This window comes from Lathyrus oleraceus, chromosome 7 (assembly GCF_024323335.1).
Source record: "Lathyrus oleraceus cultivar Zhongwan6 chromosome 7, CAAS_Psat_ZW6_1.0, whole genome shotgun sequence".
In the NCBI taxonomy this organism is placed as follows: domain Eukaryota; kingdom Viridiplantae; phylum Streptophyta; class Magnoliopsida; order Fabales; family Fabaceae; genus Lathyrus; species Lathyrus oleraceus.
This window is the reverse complement of record NC_066585.1, coordinates 520,890,534-520,908,203: the sequence shown is the minus strand read 5'-3', so window position 1 is coordinate 520,908,203 and position 17,670 is coordinate 520,890,534. Positions and strand designations below refer to the sequence as shown.

Genomic DNA, 17,670 nt, shown 5'->3' with positions numbered 1-17,670 from the left:
AAATTGATGATAGTTTTTCATGTTATATTGAAATGCAACTTTTACTGCCTTTAGAAACCTTAAGCATCAATAACTCGTCTTCGATTCTTCTGAAAATCTCTCCAATTCGTGCAGACACCAGAAAATTGAATGAAGTCGCCAAGATCTAGTGTGATTTGACGTTCCTTCGGCATGAAGTTGTTGAATTCCAAAATTAAATCTACATGCTCTCTAAACAAACTCTTGACTTTTGCTTTGAAATCAGTTATATGAAGAGAGTTCTTCTCAATTCTCTTACCATTGTAATCTGTTAGGACTTCTATAAATAAATCATACTTTTCCTTATCATATTTAAATGCAATTTTTACTGCCTTTAGAAATTACTGCCTTTAGAAACCCTAACGCATCATCAAATTCACATTTTCGAGAGTTCTTCATTTAGAAAATGATTCAATTCAGTTTAATTCATTCCGATCGAAAACAAAAGTAATATATATATATATATATATATATATATATATATATATATTATATATATATATATATATATATATATATATATATATAAATGAGATTAATTGAAATACACGGACAGTGTAAAAGGGTTTTACACCATCAATTAATTATAGACGTTGGATATTAAAAAAAATTTAACTTTTATTTTAAAAATTTATAAAGTAATACAATATATATATATATATATATAATATATATATATATATATATATATATATATATATATATATATATATATATATATAATTAATATAATATTATGATTCGGCACATACGGTTAATTTTAAACTCTAAAACATGGGTTGAACCGGAGCCATGAAAATTGCTGGTAGAAAATGTTTTAAAATTTAATTATGCCGGATTTTTTTATGATAGATATGTATGATTGCATATAATTTAATCATTGAATATGTTTTAAAATTATATTAAAAATAAATAAATTGTTTAGAAGTATGAGAATTCATATTAATTTATTGTTTAAAAGAATGATTTTTGTATGATATTATACTATGTGAAATTGTTAAATCATATTTCTTAAAAAACACTCTATTTGACTTCACCTGATCATTATTACAAGCAACACATTTTTTTTAAATTGATTGAATAATTTATATATTTGGTATATAATAATGAATATTATATATATATAATATATATTATATATATATATATATAATATATATATAATATATATTATATATATATATATATATATATATAAATCTAATTATTTTTTATAATAGTGGCGGAAGGATGTATTGACTATGCTCATGGCAATTTGCGAGGTTCAAATCCTTATGCTAATTGTGTGAGTATTGTGTGAGTATTACACCTTTAGAAGTCGGCGTCGTGTGGGAATGAATACCTAGGAGTTAATGGAATTTGTCAAAATTATAGGAAGTGAATTTAGTAGGGTGAATTGTCTGATGTACCAAAGTCCTCTTTAAGAGAAGAGGTTGATGAAGAGTTGGATGATTGTCTAAAATATATGATTCCTGATATGGACAAGACTCTTTTCAACGAGAACATGTACATGATACTCTTTGGAATGATTACAAAGTTTCTTTGTATCCAAATTACAAAATATTGTTAAAAGATTCGATAAGGTAATATAATATAAAATATTTTTCTATTATATATATTTAATGAAAAACATGCGAGTTATTGTTTTAATATGTAATTGTTTAATGTATTATAAGTTGAATTTGTAGGTATTCACAAACACATCATTATATGAAAAATAGTCGATTAATCATATTTGATAATTTTGAGGTCAATTTTTTTTACAAATGGTTGAAGAGAAAAATCTCCAGAAACACCAAATACAAATGATTGAAGAGAAAAAGAACGAAGAAAACAAAAAAATAATGAGAAAACAAAAGCGATTGGAAAAAAATTCATTCATAGACAATGTGGAATTTTAATCACTCACACTTGCATCCAACATTATCCCCTACAAGTGTGATCCCCCACATCCTATAATAAGATTCAACACCGGATCCAACTCCGTCTCCCCTACAAAGCCAAACCACGACTCTAATACCACTGTTGGGGAGTTTGAGATAGTCGGGAGCACCCATGAGACTAATGCTTCAGGACCACGAGCGAGGGAGACACCACATCTCATCCTAAAACCTTAAGGTGGTCGGTAAATGAATCATCTCTCTTATAAATCAAATATTTTACCCATTCATAGGCAATGTGAGACTTTAACCACTCACACATGCACCCAACACTTATATGAAAAAAGTGATTGGATTTTTACATATGGATACCATTTTGTTTGGTGTATTGACTTGTTAGTACGAGATACATGAAGATGAGAAAATCTATTTTGTTTTTGTTAAGAGTCACACATCGGACAATATAAGGTCTGAACATGTGTTTATAAATGGAGGCAGTCCTCACTCTACCAACCAGTTTAAACCGGTTTTCTAGGGTTGAGTTAGGCCAAATCACACATTCTTAACCGTTTTCGTTAGCTCCTTTTCTTTGTTTATCAAATGTCCATGAATATCTAAAAATATTTTGTTTAATGAATTTTAAAAAATATTTTAAAAATTGATATCTTTTACACCTATTATATCTAAAATAGGGTGTAAATATGTTAAAATTCAAGGTAATTATTAAATAATTTACCCCTTTATATTTGAAAAAAGGTGTAAATTTGTTAAAATTCATAGTAAATATCACTCATTTTACACCCAATTTAACTAAAACAGGGTGTAAATTTAGTGTATATATGTGACAATTTACATCAATTTCATCTAAAATAGGGTGTAACTCTTAAATTTTAATGTGAATAACAGATATTTTACATCCATTTTATCCAAAATAGGGTGTAAATTCGTTCAAATTCGATGTATATATGTAATATACCCTCTTTTTATACAGGTTTTAAAATGGGTATAAATTCTTCATACATATCTCACCCTTTGATTTTACACCCGATTATAATGGGTGTAATATATCTTTAAAATAGGTGTAAAATCCTCTTTTTACACTAGTAAAGTGTGGAGATATGCATGAAATTACAAAGTGTAAAGGTTCCAACTCAGGGCTTTGGAAAGAAATAGCAAATTATGTCCCTCATATAATGTTTGCAGGTGTTTGGAGTATTGGAGTTGGAAAGAGCATTAAGACTTGAGTGATAATGGGTTGGATTTAGGGAGGAATATTAATGAGTATCAAGTTCAAATTCCTGAGGAACTTATAAGAGCAAGGGTTACATTACTACATATAACACTTTTAACGTCGCACGCGAGAGAGATGTAACCTCGGCTACCGAAGCAACATAACAAACGACAACATGAAAATATGCCACTTAACACCTCGTTTAATGAAAAACCGAGGGATAAAATAATTTGACCATGGGTTCGAACCCCAACATCTGCATTTTTATTATTTACAAAGTTGGATGGCGCATCCAACATAAAATCTCGGTTTTGTTTAAAAACCAAGGTAATAACCCTATATTATCACGTCGATTTTATTTAAAAACTGAGGGGTGAATTTTTTATATATTTTCGTTTGTACCTAAATTACATAACCATATCATAGAATACAAAATCATATTTTGCTGATTTCTAAAACAGGAACATTGTACCTGCATTACAAAACTAAGAACAATAATTTACACAAAATACAAAGTCAAAATTAGAAAAACCTTATAATTTTACAATAAAACTAAATCAAATGATTAACCAACAAGAGCGATTACCAAAATGGAAAGTCTTGTAGTCGGTCCAAAAGTTATATGCTAAGATTTGTCACTAGTCGGTAAACACATATAATTTGAACAACAATTTAAACCAATTAGGATAATCAACAACAACATTGAATCTTTAGTAAAATGAATAAAAAAAGAGTAAAATGAATAATTATAAACTGCTAAGTGATATAAAACATTTACTTGCTAGTTTTCCCATATTCCCTCTTTATGATCACGACGAATAACATGCACATCATCTGAATCATTTTCTTCAGATGATTTTCTTCAAAGATTACAACCCCATTCTAACTGTAATCAATCATCAAGAACATGCATAACAATTCACACAATTAGTCATACATTCACACCTTTAACATACATCCACACAATGTTCACACATGTCAATTAATTTTAACATCATCTCACCATTAAGTAAACATAAAAATTCACAAAATTATCCATACATTCCAACATAATACGAGTAGTTCCCTCTCTAAAACACTCGCCTCATCAATCATAAAAAGCATGTACAAATATTACTCAATTATGCACATGATTCACAACATACATTCACACAATAATCATACACTCACACGACAAAATTATTTCATCAAAACACTAGCACTAGATATGTCTACGCGTCATCTCTCTAACATTTCAAACGACACCTCATTTAGACTTACAAATTAAAAGTTACGACCAAAATCGTTGGACAATGCAACAAAATCAAAACAAACTATTTTTCACAATTTGGCCTAAGACAACCGATTGTCATAGGGTGACAATCAATTGTCATAAATGATGATTCACTAATGACTTTAGTTAATCGATTAATTCCTCACAGCAATCGATTGACATTATTTTTTTCTCCAAAAAATACAAAGCAATAATCGATTGATCCAACATAGCAATCAATTGTCATACTATTATTTCGAAAAATACACTGATGCAATCGATTGCACTATAATGACAATCGATTGTCATAGGAAATTTTTCTAAAAATACACGGATGCAATCGATTGCACTACAATGACAATCGATCGACATTATTAAATTTTCCAGAAAACCAAATTTTCATTTAATCGCTCGTCTTCTTCATCCCACACCTCTTACCACTCATACCAATACCAATATTATCAATCAAAACACCACCAATTCACATCATATTATGACTAATACATCAAATATCCCCAGAATAACAATGATCCCTTGTTTTTATTGAATTAATCAATTATAATGATACCCTCAGATGCCCCAATTCAACATAGTTTTATCATAACACCAATTGATTCATGAACATCAACAAAACAACAACAAATCACATATCATCACATCATTCCATGACAAAACGAATCACAACATTAATCTATGATGCTCCTAATCAAATAATAGAGAAAAATATAAACCCTATTGGAGGTTAAGAGAAACCACTCTACCCTTTCATGATATAAGCACCCTTAGATGAAGAATCCCCCCTACCTTGTAATTCAAGCAAAAATCATCAAAGCAAGCTTCTAAGGATCCTTTCTCTCAAGCCCTATCTCTCCCTTCCAATGTTCTTCTCTCATAACCTCTTATTTTCACGTACTGACAAAAAAGTCCCTTTAACCTAATTTTCTCTAGCTTTTAGAATATATATGATTCTAATTAATTTCTCTTAATTAAACTTTTTGCCCAAATAATATTCAATTTTCCTCCACTCACCACTAAACTCTCTCAATTCACAAAACCGACTCAATTCTTCATATTCTCTCAAATTTCTATTTAATTAATTAATTCACACAAAACACGACAAATGTCGTCACCGGCCAAACATTTCACACATCGCAAAATAATTATTTAAATAAATTACCCGATTAAATTAAATAAATAACTAAGTAAGTGGATAAATAAATTGGGGTGTTACAATGAGCAGTTCCTTTATTCAACTATCATAAACATGGAGATAGTGGAAGACTCATTCTCCTCCAAATCGTGGGGGAGACGGTTTCCCTTTGACTGATATCCCTTGGATACCTCATGGGCCACACACAATAAATGGAACGGGTCAAGATCTCTAATGGGCGAGATGCATCCAATCGGGCATCCAAAGCTTTTTCGGGCGACTAAACCTACGTTGGACGACTAAGATTACTTTAGGCGCTTACCCCGTTTTCCCACACTTAGTTCGGGTTTTCTCTTCATAGGCTCTTCCTCTTTAGGCCTGATAACATTATCTGAAGTCACAATCCATCAAGCAGAGGTAATTTATTTTCAAGTGAGGCTGAGACAATCGGGTCCCTCGGGTGAGACTTAGACAATCAAGTTCATCAAGTAAGACTTTGTCTGCCGAGTCCCTCAGGAAAGACATGGATAGTCGATTTACTCAGGCAAGACTTATATAGTCGAGCCCCTCGGACGATACTTAGATAGTTGAGTCACTCAAGCGAGACTTCAATTATTGTTTCCCTCAGGCAATACTTCGTAAATGAGAGTTTGTCTAACTCTCAGGCCCTTGATTTGTTTTGTTGCCCCGTTAGGGGGGGTTTATAACATCACCCCATGGGATATCTTTAATGATAATACTCCCATTTAAATGTATGCTTTCATAAGTTTTGACAGTAAAAACTAGATATATTTTCATCTTCCACTTTAAAGGTAAGCTTTCCACACTTAACATATATGATGGCTCTAACAGTGTTGAGGAAAAGTCTCCCTAACATGATAGAGATTTCAGAATCTTCCTCCATTGCCATTAAAACGAAGTCATTGGGAATGATAAGTTTCCTAATCTTTATTGGCACATCTTCTAAGATTCATACTTGGTATTTGATGGACCCTTATGCTAATTTTAATGAGATATTCATATTTTTCATTTTACTAATATCAAGTTTCCTATAAATTTATAGAGGCATAAGGCTCACACTTGCCCCCAAATCATACATGGATCTCTCAATGCTCATTGTTCCTATAACTTAATGAATTGAAAACTCCCTGAATATTTTAGCTTAGGTTGTAATTTATTTTGAATTATGGTGTTGCATTCTCCACTCAGTACCATTGTATAATTATCTTCTAATATTTGCATGTTCGATAATATTTCATTAAAAAATTGGCATATGACGGGTTTTGAGACAGAGCCTCTAAAAAGGATATTTATGTGTATTTTTCTTAACAGCTCCACAAATTTCTTAATTTTTTTCTCGATTTTTTCCTTCACAAATCTTTGCTGAAATGGATTAGATGGTTTATACAGCAGATGAACAACATACCATTTTTCTTTTTGTTCTTCCACAACCTCACACATGAAATTGATTGATTCACTCCCTTCACTCTTATCCTTTCCACAAACGTTCTATAATTGTTTTCCACTCCTTGGTGTGACAACATTTACATGTCCTTCTGGTTTTAATTCAGAATGTCCCGAAAATGTTCTAGGAGAGCATATAAAGAGGCTTATTGTTGCGCCACATGAGAGATTTGAGTCTCCAACATTTTATTATGTGTGGCCATCAAGTCAACCTTAGACATTTGTTGTTTAAGGATTTTGTTAGTGTGCAAGTTTTGATTTTTAAACTCATTATTTTGTTTAGTTTAGGTTATGATAAAACATCACATCATGATTTTGAGGTTGGACTTTATGGGAGCGTTATCACCCATTTGTCCTTGAAAGCCATGAGATCTAGTTGTTGATTAGGGAGAGTTATTTTTGTAGGAAAAATTTACACGGTCTCTCTATCTAAGATTATATGTGTTTGAGGAGGGATTTCCTCTCTAGTTGTTAATGTAGTTAATACTTTATTCGTTGGCTCCTCCAAATAGTATCATTTGGAATTCAATACCATTATCGCCAACGACTCCACAAAATCTCACTTAATTATTCTCTAATATCTTTAAGAGTCTCAAATAGACGTGGAATATCATTTAATAAATATGAAATGACTAAATATTTTAATTAGGCGTGAACGAATGATAATATTAATAAAATTTCTATTATGGAGTAATTTTACCATCATTAGGTGTGATAAGAAAATCATTTTTCTAAATAAATAAGTTTCTAAATTCACCATTATTTAAATTATTTAGTAATGTTAAAATTTTGATACAATTTTAAAGTTTTTAATTTATATATTTAATTTTTTTATATATATAATTATTTCAAGAGGAAATTGTATCCTTGTAAATATTAATATTTTGAATTCTAAATACATTTTTCTAATATTTTTAGTTTATAAAAGAAACAATATTGTTTAAAAAAATAAGGTCAAGTCAATCACTTACTCATGACACAATTGATTCCATTGGAAGAAAACAAATTGAATGTGAGTTCTTATTTATTTAACTCAAGAAGTTGGGTAATGTTACACTTAGTGAAAAATATTTTGAAAATAATAAAAAAAATTATATTATTTAATAAATAATTAAATATATTAAAATTAAATGGTATTTAGGTGAAATATACCTATTCAACTTTTTATGATGGAGAATGAAGTTGTCTCCGAATTAAAAAGTTTTCTGGATTGACTAGCATTTTAAAAAATAAAATAAAATCAATTTTTAAAGAAGTTAATTTACGAGATATCAATGGTTTTTTTGTAGTTAACATATTGAACACTATCCAAATTTAAATTATATCATGTCTATCTACATATTATTATTACCATCAAACGGAGTTATTTGTATAATACATTTATTTTAAAAATAGTCTCATATCATAAATTATTTTAGGAGCCAGATTATGAATTTTTTTTTGCCTCTACTTCATAATATTTAACAGGTTAAACAATTTAAAAAATGATAAAATATTAATTGTTATACATTATTAATGTAAAATAATTTACACAATCAATTTGTCACAATCATTCATAAATAATATTTTAAATTTGATTAAAATAAAAGTCAAACATTATCGAAAATCTAACATATATAATTAAATAACAGTGAAAATCATTTTACACTATTAAAATATATCAATTAAATTTAAATAATAAATAAAAAATTAACAATTTTATTGAATTATCCAAATCAACTAGTAGAATATTTTCATTATCATAAATGTAAAATAAAAAAATGATAATCTAGTGCACTAACATTAACTAGATAATAAGAAAAAAATTTATAAACAATAAGAGTTTCATTAAAAATTATAAGTAACAAGTATTTTTGTTAATGTCATAATTAAAATAGAATAAAAAAGAACAATAATAATTAATGTTTAAAAAAATTATGTAGTTCTTTTTGGCCAATAAATTATAGTATGTAAAATGTTAAAGTAGTATAAACTTTTATTAGGAAAATAGAAAAATATGAGATAAAAAGCACCAAAAAACAATAAAATAAAAGAGTTTATTACTGCATTGCAAATCATGCACATTTGTTTTGAAAATACAATAAAATTTTGGATAAATTTGTAGATTTTATTACTGCATTGAAAATTACAATAAATTTGTCTTTTTGAGACAACCAACAACACAAATTCCTCATACTCACAGCATTTTTTAAAAGCAAGCAAGCCATGGTATTGATGAATAATGTAATCAAGTTCAAAGCGTGATGATGTATCGATTACCTTCTTAATAGAATAATAAAATATAAATTAGAATAAGCCACATACACGATGAAGCATTCTTAATAGAATAATAAAATATAAATTAGAATAAGCCACATACACGATGAAGCAGAGACACCTCTAGGAATAGGCGTATCGTGGAGTCCGACACACGTCGGTATCCGACAGTTGCATGATATTCATACAATATATATCGGAAAAGTCAAAGAAGTGTCAGAAAAGTCAGACAAGTGTCTACTAAAAATGATTTTTTTCTATGTTTCGATAATCTTTTTCTATATGACACTCATAACACATATGTCAGACATTCAAACAAGTGTTTTGAAAAAAAAAATGTTTTTTTTTACTTCAACGCACCTTTATACATATTTTGGACAAAAATCTCACACAAATTTTAAATCGTTAAACATGTATTCAATCTATGTTATCAATAAATAATTTAATATATATAATTTTGATTAGAATACTTTCAAATGTTTTAATCATAGATAGATAAATAAAACTCAAATATTCTCTTATATATAGCGGTGTGGATGTCTTATATTTTAACATTATGATGTCAGAGTGTCCGTATCGTGTCGTGTCCCAATGTTCGTGTCGGAGTCCGTGTTTCATAGCACATACATATGACAGGTGAACTTGGAGTTCCTCATCATTATCAAGGCTAATAAAACAATATGGTCATGGTCATCCCCGGCGAGGATGAACCAATATCTCAAGAAGAAATAAACTCACAAGATATTTGATGTTTATAGGAAAGAATATCATAGAAAATATTAAATATAAATTAGTAGTACCAATATTAACTCGTGGTTAGGAGTGTGCATAGATACCATTTAATATGAATCAATCCATTTTTATGGTTATGATTTATAAATCAAACCACTTCTCACAAAAATCAATTTGAAATTTTAAATCGGTTTTTTCGAACCGGTTTAAAACCGGTTTTAAATGGATTTTGATTTTAATCAAAATTATTTAATTTAATTTAAATTTTATTTTCTTTAAATTAATATTAATTTTTAAATTTAAAAACATAAATAAATTTTATGAGGTTTTAAAATATTTTTTCTTTTAAAATTTAAAAAACATACAAAACATAATAAAAACAAATATTCAGAATATATATATATATATATATATATATATATATATATATATATATAATATATATATATATATATATATATATATATATATATATATATATATATATATATATATAAAAATTGAAAATAATAAACTTATATTCTGAAAATTTAAAAAAAATTTAAAAAAAAAATCTTAAAAATAAATTATTCCAAAAAAGAAAAATAACTGAAAAAATTTTATTTAAAAAAAATGGAAATCAAAAATAAATAAATTCTGAAAATAAAAAATTATTTTAAAAAAAAAATCTGAAAATAAAAGTTTTTGTATTCTGAAAATTTGAAAAAATAACCTTTTTGAAAATTAAAAAAATTATAAAAAAAAAATCTACAATTTTTTACTGAAAAAAATACAAAATATTTTTTATAAAAAATATTTTTTTTATTTAGAAGAAAATAATAATTTTATTTGAAAAAAAATCAAATATAATTTTTTCGAAAAAAAAAATCTGAATATAAAATTTTTTGTGAAAAAAATAAAATTTTGAATTTTATTTTTAAAATGATTTTTTTTATAAAATTTAAAATAATTAAAAATATAAAATTAATTTATAATGTGATAAAACATAAAAAACAAACAAATATAAGGCATAGTAATATCCAATAACAAAACCAAACTTTTATAATGGGTAACAGTTTATATTTGCATAACAAAATGGATACCCAAATTATTATTTTAGCATTTGGTTTGGTTTTTTAAAAGTGGAACAATTTGGATACCAATTTGGTTATGAATAACCAGTTTTTTTGCACACCCCTGCCTGTGGTCTCACATGAAAGTGAGATTCGATGTTCCTTCGGCAAGAATTTGTTGAATTCTGAAATTAAATATGTATGTCCTTCAAACAAGCTCTGGACTTTTGCTTTGACACCGCTTATATGAAGATAGTTATCACCGAAATCAGTTAGGACTTTTAAAAATTGATGATAGTTTTTCATGTTATATTGAAATGCAACTTTTACTCTCTTAAGAAACCTTAACACATCAATATCTCGTCTTCTATTCTTCTGAAAAGCTCTCCAATTCGCACAGACACCAGAAAATTGAACGAGGTCTTTGAAATTTAGTGTTTTGGAAATGACATCAAGCACATCCCAAGGAAGTTGATCCCAAAGAGGAAGTGTGATATCACTATATGATATTCATTTGGATTTGATGCGTCTTCAGACTCTAATAATGAGAGTGTGATTGGATGTTCCTTGGGCGTGAAGTTGTTGAATTCCAAAATTAAATCTACATGCTCTATAAACAAGCTCTTGACATATTGAAATGCAACTTTTATTGTCTCTAGAAACCCTAATGCATCATCAGTATTACATCGTTGAGAGTTCTTCATTCAGAAAATGATTTGATTCAGTTTAATTCATTCCAATGGAAAACAAAAGTAAAAAAAATAATATAAATGATTCGGCACAAACCATTGGTTTTGACCTCTCAAGCATGGGTTGAGCCGGAGCCGTGAAAATCGCTTGTAGAAAATAACTGATTAATAATTTCACGCCATCAAAGGAGAAGAAAATAACAGACGTAAAATCTATCTGGTTATTCTAGGTTAGAGAAGAAGTGGATATGGATTGGTCTTTTTCTTTTGGAATTAAGGATTAGGCTTTTTTTTTTAATTAGGGATTGAGCTCAAAAGCTTGATTTTTATTAGGGGATTGCTTTCTCACATTAGTGAAAAATAAAAAATATCACAAGAATCCGGAAATGTATATCTGAACGCACTTCAACACACTCGTTCCTGAATCAGATCCTAAGGCTATGTAAAAAAACGGAAATGCAATTCCGTGCAACTTACGAAGATGTGTCTTAGAACGATGTTTAACCAAAAAGAAGGCAAACTCTTTCTCCTTCCTCACTTCTCAAAATATCCTCTCAAACTCTCAAACTCTGTCAACTCACAATCTCTCACAGTCATTCAACTCACTTCAAAAACTTCTTCCATCAAAATCAAATTGATCAAAGAGCTCACTTAACATCATATTAAACTCACATTTGGTAAGTTTTTTATTTTTCTAAACTTTTGTTATTTCTATATACATTTTGTAGAAATTGAGCATTATGTTATGTAATAGGTAGTTTAGATATGTTATTTAAATAAGCAATATGTTTGATAGGTAGTTTAAATGATTAATGCGTTATTCTAGATGTTGGCATGGACCATTAACATTCTTCTGAGTTGCAGAACCTTATGGAGATGCATCTCCGAAAATTTCCAACATTTTGATTTTCCAGAATCTAGAAATGCATCTCTAGAATTTATCAAACTGCATTATTAGGTTTAACCTCATTATGTTTCATCTGTGTAGTGTTTGTGTGGTTTAATTATAAGTATTATGGTTGATAAACAAGATAGAATGAGGCACGACAGAGTTGCACATCACGCATCAGTTCAGAGGGAAAAAGCCCGATCATCGTAGGCACCTATTGTATTTATCCCGAATGATGCGGAGGCATCAACATCTATGGCTCATGCATCTTCACCTTCGTCTTCTCGTAGAAGACATGTGTCACCTACCCAGACACTGGAGGCACCCGAGGGGTTTGGAGGAGATTCGTTAGACTTATCGAGGCTGTCTTTATACCCAAACCATGCTGCCAGACATGTCTAGGACTGAGAGGTAAAATTTAGTTCTATTTATTCTTTGAAAATCATGTTTGTTATAATATTCAAAGTTTTCGACAATGATTTATTTTTCTGGAGGACCGTGATGCTTTAAAATACATCAACCATGGATGGAAGATTACAGGTATGTCACAACCTAATGAGCAGTGTGTCGCATCTCAAAAAATACGATCCTTCGCAGGGCGTTCGCGTCCTCGCAGAAAAATGATTTGAACAGAGTCGCCACCGAACTTTATTTATTCCTAAAAGAAGGAAAGGGAAAATATCAATAAAACCCTTAAAAGAAAGAAGATGGTCGTTGCAACCAAATTCGGGTTCAGGAGTCGATTATGCAAGGGAAATGTAGTAGCACCCCTTACGTCTGTTGTACTCAACGGGAACCTTTTAGTTAAACTCACGATTGAATGTTAGCGTGATGTCGGTTTGTGATCTTCTATCTATTGAGCGAGAAAAAGAAATAAAATATTTTTTAGGGTTTTTTATTATTGTGTCTGACAAGATTTTAAAATCCTACTCCTACGTATCTCTGATGACAGTCCGTGATTGCATGAATTTAGTCAAAGAATCAGATTAAGACTAGTGAAAGATAAGCTAAAATGAAGAATAAATACCAAAGAATGAGGAAAAATAGCTAAGTGTGAAGAAATTGGACTTAGTGAAAATTTGGGTGAAAAAGAGAGTAAAATATTGCAACTTCAAGAAAAATCACGTGCAGCATCGCACGCGCAATAGTGACATAAAGGATGCATCGCGCGCGATGCAAGTCATCATGCGATATGGCTTATTTTTTAGGGCTTTTTTTGTTGCCTCTGGTCCATTATGAGCTCTTTTTAAGGGGGAACTCTGCACTTTGATAAGGGTTACAAAAATTGGCAGCGCAAGTACGATTTTTATAGCATCAAATGGAAAGAAGTAGATTATTATAAAACAATGTTATAAATTATCCAGCTAAATATTATTATAAAGGCCAAAAAAAGGCAACAAATTATAAAAATTAATCAATAGAGTCACAAGGCTCATTTCTTATTGCCTACCAGTTTTCCTTCATGGAGTTTATTCTCTGGGTCCAACAATTCCCAAGGAATCTTCACATTTGGGAAGAACAACTCCATCACATTTAAGGAATTTTGAAAGGGCGCCTATATAGCATGGATTTTATCTTTGAGAAAGTCATTGAGCTCATTATTCACCTCCTATGAGAAATCCTCATAAGTTGTCGCCTCCTTGGAACGACCATCTTTCTCTTTCTATAGGGAAATCTCAACCTCCTTAACCTCAGAAAAGGAAGAAGTCAGGGCTTCCTTAAAGTCTTCTAATTATTTCTCAGTATTTTAAGGGCTTTCTCCTTCTCCTCCAATGACCCCTCTATGAGTATGGTTTTTGCAGGAAGGTCAGAAGAAGTGTCGTATGTCTCTATATCGTTTTGAAGAATAGAGATTTTTTCCTAGAATCTTTGCATAAAGAATTTGGGAAGTTTGAAGGTGGGAGAAGTAGTTTAGTTGCCGCCTAGAATAACTCTCTTCGGGGCGGGTTGTGGTGACTTAGACTTTTTGGAAGGATTTCCCCCTTAATCTTGTTATTTGCCACAATCTCATTTGGTAGTTTTGCCAGCGAAAAACATAGACTGGTCATGGGAATCTTTGCTCCGACTTTCTGAGGACAGGCACCCTTGGTCTAGTTATTTCTCTTCGAGTTCGGAGTGGAGTTTATAGAGGTAAGTGAATGTGCGCTCTTCACCACCTGAGTTTTCTTCCTCTTAAAGATGCCAAAAGCTAACCATGTATTATCTACAAGACAAAATGAAAAATGAAAAATACAGTCAGGAATAATACGAAGAGAATAATAAATACAAAATAAAAGATAACTCCTTCCTCTCACAAAATATATTTTTCTCTCTTGAGTAGTGGTAGTCTCAACAACCGACCACGTATTGATATACCATTTCTTCTATTTGGTAGGCGACACATCTAAAGGGTCGACTTCGTCTTCATATATGTGGATCTCCTAAAAGGTGAATAAATCCTTTTTCAACGACCCTTCTTTCGGGGATAGAGAGTTAGAAGAAATGTAGTATTATTTTAGAGTCCGAAATAAGTTTTCCTAGGTCCATCACCTCTAAATTTTAGTCCTACATCTAGTCGGCTTTGAAAAAGGGGGGAGGGGAATGGTTGTCTTCTGGTAGAACATAAAAGCTAGATTGAGCTTCTTGACTTTGGAGGGTAACCATTAAGTAGTGGTCTTAGAAGTTCTTCCAGCTATCAAGATAACCATGAAACACCTTTTATAACTGACGAAGCGAAAGCAACCCTTTCCCTCGTTCGCCTATAGCAAAAGTACATGTTATGTTGAAGACGTTGAAGAATAATTATAAAGTCGGTACTTGTTCCTTTTGGGAACCAGAAATGGATGCTCTACCTCTGCGAAGGAACTATAAACTATGAAAGTTAGATAATTGTTGATCTCGAACGGTGACTCCGGTCTCTTTTACGGTGGCCCGGGGTAGACCTACATGGTTAGTATTCCAACATCCAAGTTAGTTCAAGATTCAAGATGAGTAAAGTGAAATTGGAGATCAGAGATTGTGTATCTTCTCATAGCATGTGAACTTATTTTATATTTTTGGCGGACTTGAGATGTATTAGGTCCCGGTCAATTGGACCTTTTGGGCGATCCATAACAGTACTCCACACCGGTACTCGCAATATTACTGACACCTTCCCAAAAGCCCAGGCTATAGGGTGCAGTTGGGACAGAGAAATCCTCAAATGATTTAATATTTCCTTCTGAAAACCATTGAAGGACGGTCTAAATCTTAGTCTGTAGAATAGACATTAATAAAAGGGCATTGAACATCCACTAAAGGACCTGCACACCCTCTTATTAGGATCGACATGAGAAATTGGTCAATCGGAGGAGGGTTCCACGTCTAGATAAACACCCTTCAAACTTTGAGTGCTACTAAACACGGATGGCGTCCCTATCAATTATGTCTCCACCTAAATATGTTGATCGACGTCAGAAGGGAACATAAGGCTTTGTTGGTCCTTTCAAACCATGTCTTCCACATTGTTAATAAAAAAATAATGTTTGTCAAAAATCATGGAATGATCCTGAAAGTTGAGATACTCTCTAATCTCTTTGTTATTATATTCTCAACCGTTCAAAGATTCAAAAACTTTAATAAACATACGTGCCTTAGGTCATCACGATACACCTCATCAGACTCAAGATATGTCGTGGGCAACTCGAAAGAGAAGGGACAATAATATTTAAAAATAATATTTAGTAGAAGCAACATCTTATACTACAAATCAAAATTTTAAAAATCATATTATTTAGAAGCAACATCTTATAAATCACGGTACACCTCAGCAGACTCAAGATATGAAGAAGCAACATCTTATACTACAAATCAAAAAATTTAAAAAAAAATCATATTAATCTAATAGTGGTATTAAAGATTAAAAACGTGCAAAACCAAAAAGTTTGACCAACAATATTACTTCACACACCATTTCACTCAAAGAAGGAAAACAAGCTTCTTAAATTGGGGTATTAAGAATTTCTTAGTATATCATCAAGGTAGACAATCTTATCTATGAATCTAATATATCTATTATAGTATACACAACATGATCATAGATTATATTATATGCCTAATCAATATCAATGTTAATGCTAATATCGGATTTTCTTGACCGACCAGCTCTTTTTTTTTTAATTTATAATTGTCCTAATATTTATCCCTTCATGCTTGGCGCAAATCAATGCAAGCATTAGTAGTGGAATTCAATAAACGCAACATGAGCCAAACAGCAAAGAAAAGTAACAAAACAGCTATGCATATTGCATGTGGGAGTTTGACCAAAATAATTGCACGTAGGAACATCTATGGAACTCTCTATATAACAACACACCTCATTAGGCATTTTCATTAAATTTGAGCCTTGGAAGTTCTCTTTATCCATCATATCACTTTAACTAACCAAGGTTCATTTGTAACACAAAATGGCACAAAAACATATTCTCATATCACTAGCTATTTTTCTCTCACTCCTCTTAGAATCCTCCTTGGCCAAACATAATTCTCAAACAATAACCTATATAAAGTCCTCTTGCAATGGTACCCTCTACCCTAATCTATGCATTCGTTGCCTTAACAAATTCTCACATTCAACCATAAATGGTCCTCAACACTTAGCCCAACTTGCCTTATCCGTAAGCCTCTCTAGAGCCCTACAAACAAGAGTCTACCTTTTAAATGTAGCCAAGGAACTTAAAACAATTGATCGTAACAACAAAAGAATGTTCCTAACAGTGCAAGATTGTGTGAATCAAATCAACGATAGTGTAGACCAACTTACCCAAGCCATCAAAGAACTTAAAAGGTTGAATCAATTCAACACCATCATCAATGACAAAGTGTTGTGGCACATAAGTAATGTTGAGACATGGGTTAGCACTGCCTTAACTGATGCTAGTAGCTGTGTGCAATCGTTCCCTGGTCATAGAATGAGTAAAAGAGTTGCAACAATTAAGGTTAAGGCAAAGAATGTTGCAGAAGTTACTAGTAATGCACTTGCTTTGTTTCAGAGATATGCTTCTAGGTACAAACTAGCTGGAACCACCAAGAAGCCTTGA

At 30.7% G+C, this 17,670-nt stretch overlaps 1 protein-coding gene across 1 annotated transcript; it reads left to right on the top strand.

Moving 5' to 3' along the window:
• Positions 1-17,003: 17,003 nt before the first annotated feature.
• LOC127104714 (pectinesterase inhibitor 9) lies at positions 17,004-17,670 on the top strand. Its single transcript, XM_051041881.1, has one exon. It carries the CDS (start codon positions 17,038-17,040, stop codon positions 17,668-17,670), a length of 633 nt encoding a protein of 210 aa, XP_050897838.1. The 5' UTR covers positions 17,004-17,037.